The following is a 21,690-nucleotide window of genomic DNA, read 5'->3' as shown; positions in this document are numbered from 1 at the left end:
CACAAAGATAAAAACACAAAAAAATTTGCCAAGTTGCTTAATTATGCCTGACATCTTAGAAAAACGTCCGGCCAGGTCCTCAAGAGGACAGTGTGGCTGGGCTGACTCCCCTAGAGTGATACAACAGACCCCAGATACAAGCCAATGACAGGGATTCTGCCAAAAGTCGAAACCAGGTGGTCTTCACTGGACAGGCTCTCTCAAGCTGCAGGTTTGAGAAAGTAACTGGCACGTCCTTCCTCCTTTCCCCCCTGCATCCTGGGGTGCTCTGCATCTCAGCGGGCGGGGAGGGGTGGAGGGGCGGGCCACTGGGCAAGCGTGGTGGGTGCAGAGCGGCTCGGCCCAGGTGGGCACGTGGAACCAGTGCTCCGGGGCTCTCATGAGCGGCTGCCATCTTTCAGGCTTCCTGTGCGGCCACCTCAAACCTCCCGAGGGACAGGGGACCTTGAGAAAACACTCCAGAAAGGGGCTTAGCAGAATGCATGTTTGCCAGAGCCTCCATCACGGCGGTGGGCGGGCGTCAGTACTTCCGAAGTCACAGAACCCGGCCAGGACTATTCTAGAACATGGCTCAAACAGGGCCAGGACGATTTACTGTATGGACTGAGATCTACACCACTGTGCCCAGCAGTACAGACCTCGTCTTCCGCTGAGCCGGCAGGGGAGAGGACAGATGCTGTGCCAGGTGAGCTCCGTGCTGACGCCCACATCTCCCGCAGGAGTAAGGCAAACAGACCTAAACCACCTGGTTTCAGCTTGCTCTTGTACTTTGTAAAGGAATAATGACCACTGAGTATTTGCCCCGAGCTAGAAATTACCTGGAATTTTACACACATTACTTCAAGTCCTTTAACAACTTTCTGGGTTAACAATTACCCCCATTCTGGAGGGGCTACATGGGTGAAGGGATGGAGGAGGGCACTTGCTGTGATGAGCACTGGGTGTTGGGTGGAGGTGCTGAGTCAATACATTCTACTGAAGCAAGCATTACACTGGGTATTAACAAATTAGAATTTAAATAAAAACTTGAAGAAGAGGAAAAAAAAAGAATTATCCTCATTCTGTAGTGAGAAAACCAAGTAAAAGGAAGGTTGAGTTACGTATCTAAAGACCTACAGCTAACACTGTAAAGGGGGTGCTATAATTTAAAGATAGGTCTATTACCTACAAAGCACAGGCTTTTATACTAAACCGTATTCTCTTCTATTTTTAAAATTTAACTATAGTTACATGAAGAACATGCTTTTTACTGATTAGACTCCATGAATATGTTACTTGCATGTATTTTGATTAATAGGATTACAAAATACGTTCAATCTCAAGATCTAGGTAAAATGCCAAGAGAAATCTAAGCGGATAATTATAGATGCAACATAAAAATACAGTGGATATTTCTCACCTTTACATATTCCTCTTAATACCCAGTTTTAAGGATGAACTTTAAGCATTTGTTGTATGTATTATTTCTCAAACTGATGGTCAGCAGGTAGCAGATTCCGTAAAAATTCTAAGTGTACAATGCTGTAAGTGGGAACCACTCCACTAGGGCCCATGCTTTCCCACCCTCATTCCACCTGTAGCACCAGCAAGGAGAGCGGGAGTGTGTCATTATCTTTTGCAGACTCAGTGGGCAGTCACAGAAGTCACCCCTCTAATTTGGCTAGAATTGAGATTCTGTGTTCCCTAAAGCTCATTTCTGTGAATGGTAATATACAATAGCATAATAATATTTTCAGAATCAAATCTAGCCTGAGATACTTGCCACTACTTGTTTCTAAGGACAAATTTAAAATATCTATTTATAGGGGCGCCTGGGTGGCTCAGTCATTGAGCGTCTGCCTTCGGCTCAGGTCATGATCCCAGGGTCCTGGGATCAAGCCCCACATCGGGCTCCCTGCTCAGCGGGAAGCCTGCTTCTCCCTCTCCCACTCCCCCTGCTTGTGTTTCCTCTCTCACTGTGTCTCTCTCTGTGAAATAAATAAAATCTTTAAAAAAAAATAAAAAATAAAAATAAAATAAAATAAAATATCTACTTATATACTAAGGTTTCAGTGGGGGGGGGGACCTAAGTAAAATGTTACTTTTATTTTACCCTATTATAGTTTGTTCTTCAGGAAAACAATGTCATAAATCCTGCCCGTTAAATGAAACAAAATAAAACCAACTCACACACAAAAGCACAGACACGCGAGGCTCTCGGGAACCGACTACAGCACAGTTCAGAGCCAGCTCTAGCGGATTCTCATCCAAGCTAACGGACGATGACGTCAAGAGCTACAGCAGTCCTGAGAGTAACAGTGATCACTTCGCCCCGGTCTCACACTGGGGCGGGGTGGGGCAATGAGAGCTCCTGGAAGCCCGGGCCTGGGGCTGGCGCTGGGGCTGGGGCACCGGTACCTGCTGGGCTCCCCACCTCTCTGAGCTCCAGCAGCCAGCTTGATCATCCACGGGGCCAACATCCACACTCCAGAAAACCAGTCTGAGGGAAACGGCTGGCTCAGTCTCGGAGGTGTGAGTTCAAGCCCCACGCTGGGTGTGGAGATTATATAAATAAATAAAATCTTAAAAAAAAGAGAGAGGAAGAAAACCGTCCTGAGAAGACATGAATACGAGATGACGAGTGTCCATAAAGGCCAGATGCGCTGTGAGGACGAGACGGCACGTGGAGCAGTCGTATTAACTGATTATGTGTAAACGATCAGTTAACACAGCACCTCACACCAATTTTCCAGAAGTAAATGCAACATTCTGAGATGATATTTAATTTTACTACTCTCCCTAGCAAAATAGCAATTTTAACACATGGCTTAAAAAAGTCATGTTAATAAGGCCTGAATTAGAGACTATTTGCAGAGATGTAAAGCATTATAACATACATATTAGGAAAAGATTTCTCCAACTCCCTTAAATTCAATGCAAATATCAGCACGCCCTGGGGAGTTAGGGTGTGATCAACTTCTGAATAACTTTAAGTTTAAGGATTCATTAGGAAATTTGAGGCTTGTTATAATTGGACAGTAATGTCTTTACATATTCTTTTTTTTTTTTTTTAAGATTTTATTTATTCATTTGAGACACAGAGATACAGAGAGAGAGAGAGAGAGAGAGCATGAGCAGGGAGAGAGGCAGAGGGAGAGGGAGAAGCAAGCTTCCCACCGAGCAGGGAGCCCGATGTGGGACTCGATCGCAGGACCCTGGGACCATGACCTGAGCTGAAGGCAGATGCTTACCGACTGAGCCACCCAGGCGCCCCTGGACAGTAACGTCTTTAAAAATCATCTACATGAAATAGTTTTAAAGTTAATTTAAAATTGCTGATACACACATCTCCTTCTGGGCTGAGGAGCTCATTCCAACTCTGGCACGTGGAGGAAGCAAGCCTGAACCAAATGTGCACACGGTCGGCGGTCACTGCTCCCTCTCCTAAATCCCACGGCTTTATAAAACCCTCTGGCATCGACCCCCCCTCCATCCCACTCTCAACACTTCTGAGTTGATGGCACATTTACCATCTTGTCTATCGACTGAGTCTTCCCCAGGTTCAAGCGCAAACCCAACACCTACTGAGCACCAGCTAGTTGAAGGGGACAATGGACGAGGACCCTGTCCCGCAGTGTGCGGGGACACAACGCAACAGCTGCACCAGCTGATCCATGGGGACCAGATCCCCATGGAGGGAGGCCCAGTTGGTTTCCAAAAGTACGCTGGGCTGCAAGTCAGAGTACCAGATTTTTGCCTGGTTCACAGAGAAGATTTAAAACGTGCTCTGCTGGGCAAGAGTACGCTGGTGCAGTGGAGAGTGCACAGCCAGGGGTCAGGACTGAGCTGGTGGTGTCTGCAGCCCCGATTCCATGACAAAACCACATCATGTGAACATCAAACCCTCGCACACAAACCCTGGGACAGAGAAGGGGCCAGTGACTGATGCTCGCCACCCTCCGTTACTCCCACAGTAAAGCACAATCAGCTCTTCAAGAAAAAAATGACTTGAAGTTTTGCTCCCCTGGAAGAGGCAACTGTTCATTTCTGACACCCTCCCATCACCTCCTAAAGCTGTGCTCCAGATCCTGCCAAGCTTCCATTGTTAATTCCCTGCATTGATCGAGCCACAATTTCATGCAGTATCATGGATACCATCCTCTGAAGTTAAAATTATTAATATATAAATGGTAACACTACACATTTAACACTGGGTGTCAAATAGTCACATGAGACAAAACAGGCTGCTGAGCTCTAAATGCGATCCAAGTCACTGTTTGAGCGTGACTCGCTCCGGTCACTGATGCACATGTCTGTCTGTAGAGGGGTCTGGACTGCAGTGGGGTTTCTTCTGATATGTTAAATATGGCTTAGAGTTTACAATATATACATAAATAGATTATCATAATACCATAATACAGAATGTCGATGGCTGCCCATCAACATTTTCAGAATTAAAAGTTGTCAACTAAATTTTAGACGCAGACATTTGTGGGTGGAGTTTCTTGCCTTAAAAAAAAAATCAGTATTTGAAAGGCTCCTGTTGGGATAATTATTTGTCAATGTTATTTGATAATACACATCTACCAAATCTGACATAGTACATTCCACTGTTAAAAAGTCATTATGGAACAAGATGACGGACACTAATGTTTTAAGACTACCTTTTTCTAAAATAATCCCTCGCCTCCCCTGCCACATGCAGACACACAGAATCATATATACCATTTTCTGGGGAAAGTTTGTCATAAGCATCTTCGTAAATATAATTTCTTCTTATTGTGACATTAATCCCATCCAGAAATGGACCATCTCCTTGAACTTCTTGCTTATCTGCATAAATCAACCTCTGAAAGATCTAACAAACAGGGGAAGTTGTCAGGTTATCTGAAGCAACAGACTTCTTGTTAGAAATATAAGCAACAAAAGGAAAAACTGCTAAATAAATCTTAACTTTTCTATGTCCATAAATCCTGAAGCGAATTTTCAAAGCCAAGGTATCAAATGTGGACTTCATGCCTTCTCAGTAAATGCGTAATATTTATGTATTTGTAATACTGCCCCTTTCCTCCATTTCATAACAAATTTTGTAACAAATTTTAAAAATCCCAAGCTGTAGTATATTTTCAGTATTTTCTTTTGCAAAACCTTTAGAAAATCCCAGGTGGTAAAGAGAAAAGAATAGCTTTGTAAAGCTATATATTAATATTAGTAAGAAAATCTCCCTAAACAATAAAATTTAAGCAATTTTTTTTGATGCTAAAAATCCAGTAGAGGGAGCTCAGGAACTACGTAATGTCATGTTACATCTGTGCCTGGGTGCCGATGGGTCTTAACGAAGAAACACCAATAGCTTTAAAAGAAACTCACTCTTTTGCTCATCCTATAAAGAAAGTGGGCAGGACTAAAATTACCCTCTCGAAGCCATTACTTAAGAATAGAGCCTAGTAGTTTTTAGAAATTTGCTAAGTTGGTGAACACAAACAAAACATTTTAAATCTCAAAACAGATAAATGTAAACAAAGTTTTGTACACTCATCAAAAATCACCAGGCAGGAATTTAAGATACCTGCCCATCACTCTTTTATAAAGTAGTACTTGCAATAAATAACCTCAACATAATATACAGAAGCGTATCTTTTAAAAAAAATTTGCATTTTCAAAAACAATGCAAGATTTACTAGACAAAAAGACCTTCTACTCCCATTGTAAGAAGATAATGGTGTGATAGGCATTTAAACTACAGTTACAACTAAGGGAAAAAAATCTTTCAAGTCTATACAGAGGTATTTGGTTGGACTAAGCTTTTATAAATCACTGTCAACTGTTACAGTCTAGTGAGAAAAATAACAATTATATAACCAGCTAGGCACTAAGCAACTTCAGAGCTTTTTGCGTTGGTGTTAATTCTTTCACACTGAAACGATGTAGTACGCAGTCAATCTCTAAAGACACCAAAGTGCACACCTTGACTCGCTCCTCGAACGGAACCACGAAGGGCAGCTCTGTCAGGATGGCCAGCTGTCTCTCCTCGGACACAGACAGAGGCGGGGACTCCAAACCCACTGCAAAACAGGGGAACGCCTCCGTCAGGTTCTGCGCACACGTGACCTCACTTCACCGCACTTCGCAGACACAGTGTTTTACTAACTGAAGGTCTGTGGTGACCCCGCATCCAGCATGTCCCAACAGCACTTGCTCACTTTCTGTTTCTGGTAATTCTTTTGATATTTCAAACTTTTTCATACTTAGTATTTGTTATAGTGATCTGTGATCAGTGATTCCCAGTCACTGAAAACTCAGACGATGATCAGCATCTCTTAGCTGAAAGGTTTTTTTTTTAAGATTTTATTTATTTATTTGAGAGAGAGAATGAGATAGAGAGAGCATGAGAGGGGGCAGGGTCAGAGGGAGAAGCAGACTCCCCGCGGAGCAGGGAGCCCGATGCTGGACTCGATCCCGGGACCCCAGGATCATGACCTGAGCGGAAGGCAGTCGCTTAACCAACTGAGCCACCCAGGCGCCCTAGCTGAAAGTATTTTTAATGAAAGTACGTATATACGCAATGCTACTGCATGCGTAACTTTTCTTTTTTTTTTAAGTAGGCTCCACGCCCAGCACAGAGCCCAATATAGGGCCTGAACACGTGACCTGAGATCAAGACCGGAGCCGAGATTAAGAGTCAGATGCTTAACCGACTGAGCCACCCAGGTGCCCTCGCACACTAACCTTTACATGCACTAGAAAACCAAAAACTTCGTCTGACTCATTTTGGGACATTCACTTTGTTGCGGTGGTCTGGAGCCAAACCTGCCAGGTCTCAGAGGTATGCCTGGACTTTTCCTTTCCAGACTCACAAGGCTACACACTATATGGTTCCATTTAAAGACATTCTGGAAAAGGCAAAGCTATCAGGACAAAAAACAAGTCAGAAGGGGCTACCTACAAAGGTGCATCAGATAATTTGTGGAGTGATGAATCTTTTCTATATGGTTGATCACGGAGGCAGATGTTTACCAAAAATCACAGAACACTAGGGGCACCTGGGTGGCTCGGTCGGTTGAGCCTCTGACTCTTGATTTCGCCTCAGGTCATGATCTCAGGGTCGTGGGGATCAAGTCCCGTGTTGGGCTTAAGATTCTCTCTCTCGCTCTGCCCCTCCCCCCCACTAAAAAAGTTAAAAAAAAATCTCCGAACAGTACATCAAAAAGAGTGGATTTCCCAGTATGTCAACGAGAGCCCATGACCGTGGGCTGAAGGAGAAACGTGCTAGGCCACAGGGAACTCACCGTCCAGGCTCGACTGCAGGGGGCCGATTCTCCCCATCCGCCGGAACCTCCACACGTGTCTGGAAGCCGGGACGTAGAGCTGGGTGACCTGTGGGGCCAGCAACTTGGCTTAGTACCTCCTCGTGCCCCGGCACGATCTCTTACTGGCCACATGTGAACTACATGGATGTTGTGCGTACATTACGCGCTGCCAGGTCCTGCTCTTTGACCTCATGTCCTCTTCATGCATTCTCTCCTTGGTCGGCTGCCCGTTTACACTTTCACACTGTAACTGTTTTCCCTAATACATCCCAAGGAAATCTTACTTGTTCTCTTTAATGCTGTGTAATATCTGCATCTAGTAAACTGTCATAATATGATCACTTACAAATGAAAACACATCACACTTTAAGAATTAACAATTTCTTCTTATTACTAAATACTCAGTGTCTCCTAATTCTAAACACTTAATTTGTCTGCATCAGTACCCCAGGAGGGCTGGGGTCCGCGGACATTCTGTTCAGCCCGAGGCTCTGCCTGCTCCCCCAGCCCTGGCTGTGGCCCCGGTCAGCTGTCCAGCAATGTTGCCGACCATCGGATTTTGCTAGCTGTGTCCCCTCGGTGTTCACGTGGGCTTCTAGGCCCTCCGTTTCCCTCTAAACGTGCAATTACACCCAGAGGTGTCATCACATCCAGCTTGGACTTTTGGCCAGAGCATTTCACAGGCAGCGTGTTCTCTCAAGAGGCACGTGTCTGGTTGCTGCGGTCAGCCATGAGATCAAGAACCTGTGCCCAAGCAGGAATCAAGTATCACCAGACGCAGTTTGGCTCAGCTGCCATTTTTCCATAGCTGCGCCTTCTGGAGTCAAGCAGCAGCACGGTGATCGACCCCCATCCGCGGGGGCCCCCAGCCCGGTCTCGGCAGGTCCCCTGGGGTCTGCACCCCAGGGGCACCGCCTGGACTGCTTCCTCCTCACAGCCTGCAGACTGTGGGACCCCGGCTCATGCACTATTAGCTACCTATACACCGAGAAGGCTCTCCCATCACCACTACTTGCTTAGCCTGACGTACATGAAGTTCATAAAAGGCAGGCAGGCTCAGGGCATGATTACTTCTTCTTTCCAAGCCAGTCTCAAAATCAGGTGGTTCCTCTGCATCCCACCAAGATGGCCAATCAAGTTCTTTTTTGTATATTTACGAACTTGCAGATTTAAGCCTACTTGAGGTTCAGTTCGCTGCACCTAGTCTGGACGGTTGGGGCCGCCCATGGCTCCCGTGCTCTCCAGTAACAGAACGCCCCGTCGTACCAAAGGCTGTTTCCTCTGGGTGGCAGTGCTGTTCAGAGGCCCCCCGCCCCCCAGGGTCTCGCTACAGGACGTCCACCACTACAGGATGGGGCATGGTGTCTCGGCCTAACCAGTGGGCACAGCTAGAAGCCACCCGCTTCAGGATTCGTGCAGACACAGTATCTGAACCTGGTGTAAAACACCGCTGCTCTCTTTTCTTGAATGTTCCTATGGTCTTGTTTCTTCTACACCCTCCACTCTCTGCCCTGATCCCCAAGATTTTGAAATGAATACAATCATGCCTTTTTCTGACAAGAATGAAAATTCTTATTCGTCAAAAATTCACATAGTTCATGATCTTTGTTAGTTAAATTTCTAAAAATATTTATACTATTGAATCTACTTTAGATCTAGATCTCAGTAATATTCAAATTTGTCTCTGTTCATTTAGCAAATCAAGGACATATTCAATCTCCTTTAAGTGCTAAATACACATTGATAATTATGACACCAATAAAAGCAACATCTCTTGCAGTCCCAACAAAGAGCCACGAGGCTCCAATATAATTTGTAGTTAAAGGAGAAAATTAGGTTTAATAATAAACTCAGGATGTATGTTTTAAGTCAATGATACTGTTATATATTCTATGACCTAAGAATAAAAAAGCTTACTGTTAATATTTAGTTACATAATAAGTAATAAATGAAACAATTTAAAAGAACTTATCCTTCTCCCCAGAAAGACAAAAGCTGAAAAAATATGTTTAACAAAACATATTAGAAAGATTTTTCAGTAAACCTTATCTGCTTTAATATCTTCTTGTTCTGACAGCCAGTGGTTTGGAGGACAGAAATTTCTCCTTGTGTCTCTGGCCTTCAGCATTTTCACCAGATTGGTGATCACCTGCAGAGGAAGCACAGGGCTAAGTCACGGAACAAGCTCAGGAACGACCCCGGCACAAAGGTAGCAAGAGCACCAGCCCGCAGAGGACGGGGCGCGCTCCCCGCCACAGGCCTGAGTGTGCGGGGGCCTGGCCGCAAAGCCTGCCCTAGGCCACCGCAGATCAGGCCACAGAGAAGTACCTCATCCTGTGGTCACAAGAATGAATTTCAAGTACAAAGCAGTTAGCCACGTGCCAACGAAGGGAGGAAAATTATCAGGAAGATGTTAAAGGCGGACTACAAAGAAGGTAGTAATGAAGTTTTCAAACACAAATTTGGAAATGTATTAGCTCGTGTGAACTATAATGCAGGAAATCTCCAAATATACAGCAATTTTGTAAAAATTTTTCCTACAGTAATAGCATTTCATATTTTTCTGAAAAGACACTCTATCAAGAGCACTGAGGGGAAAAAAGTGTCCTGGATGGATCTTTGACACCTGTCAAAAAAAGAAAAACAATTCCAGTATTTTCCTTATGTAACTCTCTGGAGTCAGGCCTACCCTCACCGTAATTCTACACAGACTCCGTCTAACTTCTTTCATAAAGCTTCCCCACACCAGCACAGCTGAACTGCTTCGTTACTGCTTTTGCAATGAGCATTAGTTCCTCCCTGGCTATGCAGGAAGCTCCTGATGAAGAAACTCCCGACTAACTACCTGGAAACCCAGTAGGTATTTGATGATTGACTTAGGATCAATAATTAATTGTAAATTTAAAAATACATGACTAAAGAGAACTGATGGCACTGCCTATTTAAAAAAGACCTGATGATGGGACACCTGGGTGGCTCAGTCCTTTGAGCGTCCAACCTTGGATTTTGGCTCAGGTCAGGATCTCAGGGTCGTGGAATCGAGCCCCACAGTGGCCTCTGCGCTCGGCGTGGAGTCCGCTTGAGATTTTCTCTCTCCCTCCGCCCCTCCCCCCGCTCACGCACATGCTCGGTCTCTCAAAATAAATAAATAAAATCTTTAAAAAAGAAATTAAACAATAAAAAAGACCTGACGCTTTATATTAAATACAAATGTACTTTGTGATAAACCAACATAAAATTGTAAATCCAAAGTTTTAAACCTTTACAAACAGGATTTCATCACACAACTACTATGTAATTAAAGTAAGACTATGATGATGTTTTCTGAAAAAGTCAGCCAGGCCTCTATACACACTGCCTCTAATCAAGTAAAATATAATCTGGATAAGGAATTAGGATAAAATATAACGGGTAAGGAATAAAATTAGGATTATGCAATAAATTTCCACCAAATATACCCACAAGACAAACAACATTGCATAATTTTAACTGTTAATAGAGATTTACCTTTAAAATTTCACAATTCGGCATCTATATACGATAGAAATACAAACAAACGTTTGTATTTGTATGACATGCAAATCCTGGTATTCAGGGATACCAAAAATTCTGTGTTCAACAAAAATGGGTGGGAAAAGGCCCTTGGTTGACACCTTAGACTACTAGAATGTGGACACACCACTTGGATGAGATGCCCATGGACAGAGGAAAAAGTAATGCTCGAGCAGTTTGGCCACACAGACAAAACTACATCAGTACTAACGTCTCAAGATCTAGAATACAGCTTTCTGACTGATGGATATTTCTTACCAAGTGAGCTGTAGAAAGCCTGTCCTAATACTAAGTAATATCCTTTTTGAATCAGCAGAAATGAGCTCAGGTTAACTCGCAGTTGGTTATCCTCACCTCTTGACACCCTGTTGTGCTCACTCAGGGGTTTATGATTACGGATTTCAAGTGCGTCTGAGGTAGATTAAGAACAGCCCCGTTTGGGGTTCTATCTGGTTAACTTTACGGTCATAACAAAGTATGGTCACTGACCTAATGCACTGACATCTCTGCTACGTGTGTGATCCTGTCTGGGATGAGTCCAGGTCAGTGCACACGGAGCACACCAAATAAACAACTGCTCTTTCAACAGCAGAGAGACTGAAGCACCATCGTCTTGTATGAAGAATATCACAGCCCATCTTTCCACTTTCATAACCAGCTATATTAGTACTTTAAATAAGCTCACACTGAACAGATACTGGGCTGACATTTACACATAATACACAACTCTTAACAAAAGACATGCTTTCTTACCAGTATGTACACGTATTGATTTAACTGCACCCATTCACTCACAGGCTTACGCACATAGTCCCACTGGATGCTGACACCCTCGTGGACTGGCTTTCCCCACCGCACAGTGGGGGACACTCAGCTTTGCTGAAGGTAAGAGACTTGCTCCAGGGCTTGCCGAGGGGTGGGGCCAGGGCTGCCTAACTCCAGAATAAAACCTTTTATCTGCCTCCTGGCAGTCATCTCTTTTCAACCTGTGGTTATGAGGTCATTTATTTTCTACAGGTCACAAATATTAAACTATCTATGAAGCAATTAATGCCATAACTTTCTTCTTTTAAATTACTGTGAAATTAAATAAAAAGTTTCAATACAGGGCACCCCCTTTCTTACTTTCACATTTTAAGTATAAAAAAAGAAGTAATCACATATTACTTATAAATGTCCTGGTATCAGTGACCCTCTTTAAAAAAAAAAAAAAAAAAAAAGAGAGGGAGGGAGGGAGGGAGGGAGGGAGGGATGAAAAAGTGGGAGGCACAAAGTGACAGGGGCCTCAGGAGGTGTGTCAAGGATGAGCTGTCCAGACAGAGTCACTGTGAAAAAGCAGGTCTTACAAAGTTAGACTTGACAGCAAGCAAACCTTGAAGATGAGTCCTGGACAGGATTACAAGAGAAAATAAAGGATACCTCACTAAATTTTAATTTCAAAAAAATACCAAGTAATTTTTTAGTATAAATATACTACAAATACTGCTTTTAAAAAAAATGTAAATATATCCAAAATATTGCATAGGACATATTTTTATCTAAAAAAAGCATTTGTTGGGTGCCTGGGTGGCTCAGTTGGTTAAGCGACTGCCTTTGGCTCAGGTCATGATCCTGGAGTCCCGGGATCGAGTCCCGCATCGGGCTCCCTGCTCGGCGAGGAGCCTGCTTCTCCCTCTGACCCTCTCCCCTCTCATGTGCTCTCTCTCATTCTCGCTCTCTCAAATAAATAAATAAAATCTTTAAAAAAAAAAAAGCATTTGTTATTTATCTGAAATTAAAATTTAACTGGGTGACACATTTTTATTTGCTAAATCTGGCAATACTAGCCCTGGACCAATTCCCAAAAAATTCTTTTAGAAATGTCAAATCCCATGTCTTAAATTCAACTAAAAACACTTTCCTCCCTCATTTAAACTAGTTCTCTTCTAAGTTTTAAAGAAAAATGCAAATTTTAAGGAACTGTGAAAATTTCGCAGAGTCCATTTGTTTGTTTAAAGATTTATTTATTTATTTATTTGAGAGAGAGAGAGAGAGAGAGAGAGACCGCGAGAGAGGGAACACACGCAGGGGGAGTGGGAGAGGGAGAAGCAGGCTTCCCGCCGAGCAGGGAGCCCGATGTGGGGCTCGATCCCAGGACCCTGGGATCATGACCTGAGCCGAAGGCAGACGCTCAACGACTGAGCCACCCAGGCGCCCCACGCAGAGTCCATTTGTGATGTCAAAACACTTTTGATCATACCCCTTTCTTTGCACCCATTTTCAGGATCACATACTCAACTTCTACACAGATACTTAGTACCGAGAAGGAAAATATATGGAGGTAACCACTAAAATTACAGAAACTGACTAAAGATTGTAAAAGGTAAGGAAAACCGGGGTCACAATTTTGAACTGGATCAACAGATAGGCAGTGTTGAGATCTGAAGGCAGTCTTTCTTTCAGTCAATTTTATTAAATTTTCTGGCACAGATAAGCCTACTAAAGAAGACTGCTCCAGGGGCGCCTGAGTGGCTCAGTTGGTTAAGCGACTGCCTTCAGCTCAGGTCATGATCCTGGAGTCTCGGGATCAAGTCCCACATCGGGCTCCCTGCTCGGCAGGGAGTCTGCCTCTCCCTCTGACCCTCCCCCCTCTCGTGTGCGCGCGCTCTCTCTCATTCTCTCTCTCAAATAAATAAATAAAATCTTTAAAAAAAAAAAAAAAGAAGACTGTTCCAAAACTGAAGGAATTTTAGATTTAAACAAGACCTAAGTCATGGGTAAGTCCAGTTTTGCAAACTGAGATCCAAAGTTATAAATATCTGCCCAAAGTAACCTCTTTGTGCAGTGAGGCCTATGGTTCTTCACCCCTCCCTGCATCCTGAAATCTCCTATTGATGAAGGCCATGCAGAGGCACCAGCAATGGCGAATTTAATTCCATTCATTTGAGGTGAAACCAGTCAACTGTTTGTAACTATTCCCCAGGAGATTTGTAAACAGGCTCCCTGAATCCAATGTTAAAAAGATCAAGTAGGTGACTGCTTAGAAACGTAGAGACCACTCATAAAAACCACCCTCGACAGCTGTCCCAGGTCAAGATGGCAAGTTAACAGGCACTGTTTCACAGGACCCCGTATGTTTCTGAGGGCACTGGTTACAACGATGACACGAAATCCTAGCGACTCGAGGAGATGTGCTTACGCACCAGATATGGCTACATCATATACATAATCAGCATTGTATGTACATTAAATGGCTGAAGGCTACTGAGTAAAGTCTCACATTTCTGAATGGAGATTCTTGACATTCAGTTAAATTATTGTAACCCAAAAAAAGTACATATAGTCCAAATTGTGAAAGGCAACTGCAAGACTAAATCACATTTAATATAAAATAATAATCTTTTTTTAAATGCTTAGTTCTTATTTTTTTTTAAAGATTTTATTTGACAGAGAGAGACACAGCGAGAGAGGGAACACAAGCAGGGGGAGTGGGAGAGGGAAAAGCAGGCTTCCCACCAAGCAGAGAGCCCCTTGTGGGGCTCGATCCCAGGACCCTGGGATCACGACCTGAGCCGAAGGCAGACGCTCAACGACTGAGCCACCCAGGCGCCCCTAATAATCTCTTTTTATCTTAAATCGTATACGTAAAATATGGTAAGTAAAATCAAACATCTTAGGTAATTCTTCAAGAAGTTCAATACAAAGTACAGGATATAGCACATAATCTATGGGTACTTAAGTGTGGTGAATGTACAATGTGGTAAATGTAAATCCTATAGGAATTTTTTACACATCTGAGTTCATAATGAAGAATATATAGAAATGAAATACGAGAAACACCAACAAAGCACCAGCTCCAAGAGCATCATCTCGCAGACCAGAATGACCGTTTTCCTAGAGTAAATGAAAAGTTTCGAGTGACCTCAGCAGTTGTTTTTCCGTCTCATGTGCACTAATGGTACTGATCTCGTTTATCTCAATGTGATTAGCTGAACGTTTGTCTTTTTCACCACGTAAAAGTGCTGAGAGAGCAAGGGCTGGGCCAACACCACTCACGAGTCGCCAGCATGGGGTGGCATCAGCATTCCCGGGATAAAGCCCGAGTGTTCAAGGAACTGGCGAGAGCGATGCCCGCATCTACAGAGGCCGTGAAGCGTCTGAGGCAGGCTACCCACGTCAAAGGTGAACCAAGTTTTATAAAGCCCTTAGTTACTACTTGTGAAAATTGGTGTATTTTTAAAGACAACAGGATTCTCCAGGATGTTTAAAACACTACAAAAATATTTCTTAGAGTACCCATTTTATTTAGTAGTCAGAAACAAAAACCTTCAAAGACGGAAAAGGGCATGAGGCAGCTCTACGAGAACAAAGGGTGTACTGTTCCGCTGAACACTCTACCTAACGGTGGCATGGGAGGGTTACGTTAGGGTGTGGTTGTTTTAATTATCACTTTTTAAAAAATTCTTTCTGGAACTGAAAAATGAAATCAGCCACTGAGAAAGTGAACATCACTCACAACACAGACCTCTCTCTCCCCATACAGACATGTGCAGATGAGAAAGGCATGAAGAGTCTCCTTCCTGCTCCCCGATGCACCTTGTTCCTTGCAGGTGACTCCTATTTAGGCTGACAGCTGCACACAAAGGCATATCAGACAGGACTTCCTATCTCCTCACAGGGCTAAAGTAATTATAGCTATAAATTACACTTCAAGAGGAGTTTATAAATTTGATAAATGCATAAACTGTTTTAGCAGTGTCAATGCAGGGCTTAGCAACTGACCTCAATTCTTATAGTGACAAAGAAAGATGACTCTATCCACTTAAAATTCTATGTTCTGTGACCAGCCAACAGAGCCTCTCACAGAAATTAGTTTGAAAGGACCATCATAAGACTGAAAAATGAAAATTGTTGGCGGTTGAAGGAGTCAGGTCTCATCATTTGCAATTCTGTCAAAATCAGTGGAAGGCAGGAAATCATTGGTGAAATGCTGTTACCTTCTTCGGTTGATTCTACCTTGAGTTCCTCAACACAAATGTGGCACTAAAATACACAAAAAATGCTAACATTGTATTTAGTACTTTTCGGAGGGGGATGTAGAGCAGCTGAGTCCAAGGGCCAGCTCTATCCCTTCCAGCCCCCCAGCTGTGGGACCTCATCTGTAAAATGGAGTAATAACTGCACGTTCCTGGCAGAGTTACTATGTTCAATGACTCAGTATACGTAAAGCTCTTACAATACTGTCTGGGACACAGGAACCACTGAGGGGGATTCTTTTTATCTCGTATTAAAGATAATTTTTTCTTAAAAGAAAAACAGTAGCAGCTGAACCATTCTCTACAACACAAAGACTATGCCTTGATTCTTCATTATTTTTAGGGCTCAGCTTACCATCACGTAGCATCAAAAAGTTTGTTTTTTGTTTTTTTACCCCCCAAAAAACAGGAATCCTGTTCAAAAAATTGTCTTCAAACAATTCTGTCCTAAACTCAGAAAGTCTTTGTAACAACTCAATTTCAAACGTAAAACAATCCCATTACCTAAAAAGTTGACCTTCTCCTTAATTCCTAAAACCTTCAATCCTTAATCAAGTGGTAATGAGTCATTCTGAGGCATAAGAAAACATCCACTACAAAATTTTCATTTAATGCTTAAGTAAAATAAAATAGGGCCAGGGGAAAATACCTTCTATAGCATTATTAAATCCTGAGATTCCTAGGTCCTGAAGATAAGCCTGTCATATGAAAATTATGAAATTCTCAATAGGTGCTATAAAACAAGAGATTATCTGATACTGTACACAAAACCCGATACCCTACATAATGGAAAGCTTTATTAACAAAGATCCCAGAGTTTAATTAAATACTTGAAGAAAAACACATATGCCACCACCAAACACAGATCCAGCCAAGTTTACCTAAGAATTATAAGCTTGAAATAGGTTAGCTGGTTTATTTTTAACTTAAAAAGTTGCAAAATTGTCAATCTTTAAGAATGGATATATTAAGGGTTCAACATGTGCTCTTTAAAGTTTACTTGGGAATACAGAGATAGGTAATTAAAATAAATTGTGCAAACATATATTACATCAATCTGCACAAATTATAAATTCAATGATGCATTAGTACTGTGTTCAGTGCAATCAAAACATTATCAGTTACTCTCACTGCTACTAATGCTCATGCTCATAAGTGAAATGTGTTGTAAAATCAGGCAGAATGGGCTGGATAGAGACTATCGTGCGCTCGTCGGATGAATAAGCAGTCCTTAATTAGCCCATCAGGTTAAGTGCAAGCATTAATGGGCCTTTCCTAAAGTCTAGCTTGACATCTTTCTCCAAACATGGCCAAGAAGAAAGTTCCATTAGCAATATTAATACAAGCTTAGTTGATCATTTTCATTCAATTAACTTCTTTCAATTAAATAGATAGCTTGACAAAAGCAGTGATAAAAGACCTGAAGGGACAGCTGATGACTCGAACTGCACATTAGTGTGCGAGGGGTCGCGGGTATTAAACGGACTGTAAATCCAGCATTCAATTTGGAAAATGCACTTCTTCTGCTCTCACTCCTTTAATGAGCGATTTTAGCTGACTAGATGTGTTTGCTGCAGAAATTTCATGGCAAGTCAAGCACCCTTTTTCTTTTCTTTTTTTCTACCCCACAGTTACAGTCTCAGCGGTGGTGACTTCCTGCCAGCGCTCCAGCCACAGTAACTCATCACTTCTCTTTCTGCATGGTTAAAAGTGAAGATATTTTAAAATAATTTATATGCAACTTGCATTACATTAATGACCTTATCCCCCACCTTTGCTAATCAATTTCTGAAAAAATTAAAAAAATAAAATCTGTAAGAGATCGTTTAGTGAAAAATGAAAATATTTTAAAATTTTATTTGTAATTCATTTTGTCTAAGTACTTAGAGCAACTTATAAAAGATGCATGTAACAATGTAAAAACAAGGGTTTCAAGGAAGGCAAAAGTAAAATGAAAATGAACTTTTCTTCATTTAAAAAAATTTTGCAGATTAAAAATTATGCGTAAAACAAACCTGTACTTCTATTCTTATGAGTCAAGTCAGAACACATTTGTACATTATTTGACCTCAGTAAAAACACACACACACACAAACAAAAAACCCCATATACTCTATACCTTAAATAACTGAATCCATCGTTTCTGTTCCATCTGTATACATTGTTGCATTTCAGAATTAGTTGTAACTCCAATACTTTGAAACGCTGTAATGTATTCTTCTCGAACTTCTGGTTTTGTTTCTGGATAAGCCAACTTGATGATCCCTAGGCAGGCATCTCGAAGGCAGCGAGACAGCATTATCAGCTCTTCAAGAGTAAAAGGCATCATTGATGATTGTCTTTGACCTACAACTGGAAAACATAATCCAATATTCTATCATACTTGGGTTTTGTTTTGTTTTTTTTTTCATTTCTTAACACATTAAAAGGCTTAAGAGGCTTAAAACCTCTCTATCTAACCTGTGAAAACAGATAGGCCATGAAGCCAACAAAAACCAAAACTCTTACCTTCTATGGGATCTCCAAAGAATTCATTGTCATGTATGGAAATTAGCGAGTGACTGAAGAGAGAGCTAAACAGGTAAAAGAGAGGGATGATCCGACTGGAGTCTTCCAAAGACATCGGAGAACCCCTAGAGATCACCTGGAGCAGCGGCACCATAGACCTTGAAATGGCAGAAAAAAATGATTTTAAGGTTAGTTTTTTTTTTTTTAATTTTTTTTTTTTTAAAGATTTTATTTATTTATTTGCGAGAGAGAGAATGAGAGACAGAGAGCACGAGAGGGAGGAGGGTCAGAGGGAGAAGCAGACTCCCCGCCGAGCAGGGAGCCCGATGCGGGACTCGATCCCGGGACTCCAGGATCACGACCTGAGCCGAAGGCAGTCGCTTAACCAACTGAGCCACCCAGGCGCCCAAGGTTAGTTTTGATTTGGGGATGAATTATGACATCAGACAAACATAATCAGGGAAAATTACATTCGTATTAGCAATCAAACTACTTAAAGGGAAGGTAAAGTCCTTCTAACAATATGGGTTCATAAACAGCTCAAGTTAGAAAGCAGGACACCAAGCCAGCACTCTTTCCTAGTGTTCCTGCCACCACGATCACCCGGACGGAAGCAGTCACTGAGCGTGTGCCGGTGGTCCCCAGACAGAGGGTTATAGTAAGTAATGCCACTTTTATGTGGAAGGCCACCCCCTCGCCCCCCTCTCTACTTAACATATTTAACAAAGTATCATGCTGGTCTCATGAAAAATTTATCCAGCTACTTATATTTAGGAACATTCAGAACTGTTGAGTGTTGAACCTTGATAAAACTTTCAGGAATAGTTTCCCCTCTTGTATACTGGACCTTGTTTCTTTTTTTTTTTTTTTTTAATTTTTTTTTAAAGATTTTATTTATTTATTTGAGAGACAGAGAGCATGAGAGGGAGGAGGGTCAGAGGGAGAAGCAGACTCCCTGCCGAGCAGGGAGCCCGATACGGGACTCGATCCTGGGACTCCAGGATCATGACCTGAGCCGAAGGCAGTCGCTTAACCAACTGAGCCACCCAGGCACCCCTGGACCTTGTTTCTATTAGCCACATTTTTTACCAGCGCCTGTTACCGCTCCCACTTTTACCAGGAGTCCTGAGACATCCTAGAATAGCTCTAAAAAGTAGGGCGATCTTTAGAGAGCCCTGTCGTCTCTCTCACGTGTTAAGAGCTGTGAGCTATTAAATTTACTTCTCCCACCTAGAATCTGTTCCCTTTCTCCCTTGGTTAAATGTGGTTCCTTGTCTTGTTGAACATTCAGTAACCAGAGGTTCACCTGTAAGCTCTTTCGAATCTATAAAGCCCCCTGGTCCCCTACAGCATTTCCTATCCGTCCTGAGCTAGCAAATGTTGTAGGCAAGATCACTCTCTGATCTTCATACCTTCAATATCTATTTCTACAAAACCACAGTTATAGATTAGATGCGCTATGACCAGGAGTAAGGACCCACAAATTATCAACTGGTTGCCCACCATTGCCAAAAGTTATGTGAGAGAGCAAGGCAGAAGTAAAAGCCAGGCAAATGTCCTTTTATTCCTAGTGTGGCTTTGGTGGGCGGGCCTGAGCCACCTGGAGCTTTAGATCTCGATGGGGCCCACTTCAGGGGAGAGCACTGCCACCAACAGGGCTGTGAGGACAGGGACCCAGATGTGTAGCCTGAACTCTGCTGTCGTGCAGAAGAAACGTACTCTGACCATCTTTCTACGCATCCCGATCCTGAACGTGCCCTTACTGCCCTGTGCCGCCCCAGCACTTACACGAGCGGAGTGGAGCAATGGATGAAAGTGTTCTGTCCAAAATAAAAACGCAGTGAGGACATATAAAAAGGGACAAAGTACAACTGTCCTACCTCATGGCCAAAGCCAGGACGACAGAAAAAGGCTCTTTATGTTAGGATAAAAGAGGCAGGGGGGCTCCCTTTGAACTGGCGAGTCTTGAGAGGGCAGGAGCCCTCCTCTACCTCCTGAGTTATTCCCCACCAAGCCTAGCACCGGGCCAGTCACCCAATAAAATTGTGCTGACATACAGAAGAAGAACAGTTTAATGTCATGTTTCACTGATAGTAGTAAAAATGGTCTGTATCTCTTGGTTCCCTCGCAGAACCACACAAACAATAGAGGAGAGTGATGAGCGAATGCTATTCAGGGGACACGGTCCAGGTCGAGTTACAGAAGAGTGGCAAGCCAGCCTCCTGCTGTCACCTGTCACCAGCCCTGGTACTCAACCATCACCAGCAGTTAGGCACATACGTGTCCAGTGTTCAATGCTCTCACACTGGGGTTCCCTAAGGCACGATGAGGCCATTATTCAGCCTTAGCTTACTGTTTCTCTTTAACCCCCATAAGGTAAACAGAAGGAATGAATCATTTTCATTTAAATGACGGAAAATGTCATTTAAATGACAGGAGGGTCAGATGTGTGCCTGTGGTCTCCTCCAGCAGAGAGGTAAAGGAAGCTTATGTTCCTTGATTCTTTGCTGGCCACTCTTCCTGCCATAAACATGGACTCAAATATTCCTCTGAAAACACGTCAATCTCAAAGACTTACGAGCAAATAAAAAGTCCAAAATTTACTGTAATGGAAAAGACACTGCTTCAGAACTCGGAGACTTGGCTGGTACGCGAGCATCCCTGAGACCACAGGTGACTGCTCGCCTCTGGACACAGCCTCCGCAGGACGGCTCCCACGCCGCGTTTGCAGCAACCCATCCCTTTCCACATCCCTTTCCACAAGAGTTTCTCTCCTACAGAAGTTGCTACCGAATGCTTTCTTGTTGAGAAAGAATTTTAAGAGTACTACTTAGACTACCATAAGTACTACTTACTATTGGTGTCAGTGTGACAAGAAATGGGCAATTCATAGTCAAAAGAGTCTACACAGAGTTAAAGACAAGAAGGCCCCGTGCCAGCTCGTGAGAAGCTCTGGTAACAGGATGTCCAACAGCGAAGACGAACCAGCAGTCCACATGCTCCTGCATGTTCAGCTGCACCCCAACCACCCCGGAGCCTGGGAGGTCACAAGCCCTGGGCTTCTAACCCAGGCCACCAGCGCGTCACAGGGCTCAACAAGGAAATGCACGCTTTCTCACGCTCCTATGATGACCGTTATGCTCGCTCGAACTTACAAGTCCCAGGGTAAGTCCTGTTATGAAACTATTTCCAAATTAACTCAGTGCCAGTTTCAGAAAAATGAGGCATTTCAATTTGAAATCTTATTCCAATAGTAAACTCAAGAAACTTACATTGTATTGATACAATCCTAATATATATCCCATCATACATTTCTTGAGGGACTT

At 42.9% G+C, this 21,690-nt stretch overlaps 1 protein-coding gene across 1 annotated transcript in view; it reads right to left on the bottom strand.

The window, feature by feature from the left end:
* UBE3C (ubiquitin protein ligase E3C) overlaps window positions 1-21,690 on the bottom strand; it is a 122,232-nt gene that overhangs the window by 47,624 nt on the left and 52,918 nt on the right. The window contains exons 12-17 of the mRNA XM_035029883.1: window positions 18,365-18,522; window positions 17,976-18,208; window positions 9,334-9,438; window positions 7,269-7,356; window positions 5,947-6,044; window positions 4,705-4,837 (exon numbers count right to left, since the gene is read on the bottom strand). Of these exons, the coding sequence (XP_034885774.1) occupies window positions 4,705-4,837; window positions 5,947-6,044; window positions 7,269-7,356; window positions 9,334-9,438; window positions 17,976-18,208; window positions 18,365-18,522 (815 nt within the window). The remainder of the gene's footprint in view (window positions 1-4,704; window positions 4,838-5,946; window positions 6,045-7,268; window positions 7,357-9,333; window positions 9,439-17,975; window positions 18,209-18,364; window positions 18,523-21,690) is intronic.

This window comes from Mirounga leonina, unplaced genomic scaffold, assembly GCF_011800145.1.
Source record: "Mirounga leonina isolate KUSES-001 unplaced genomic scaffold, KU_Mleo_1.0 Mir_321, whole genome shotgun sequence".
In the NCBI taxonomy this organism is placed as follows: Eukaryota; Metazoa; Chordata; class Mammalia; order Carnivora; family Phocidae; genus Mirounga; species Mirounga leonina.
This window is presented reverse-complemented; position numbering and strand designations above follow the sequence as displayed.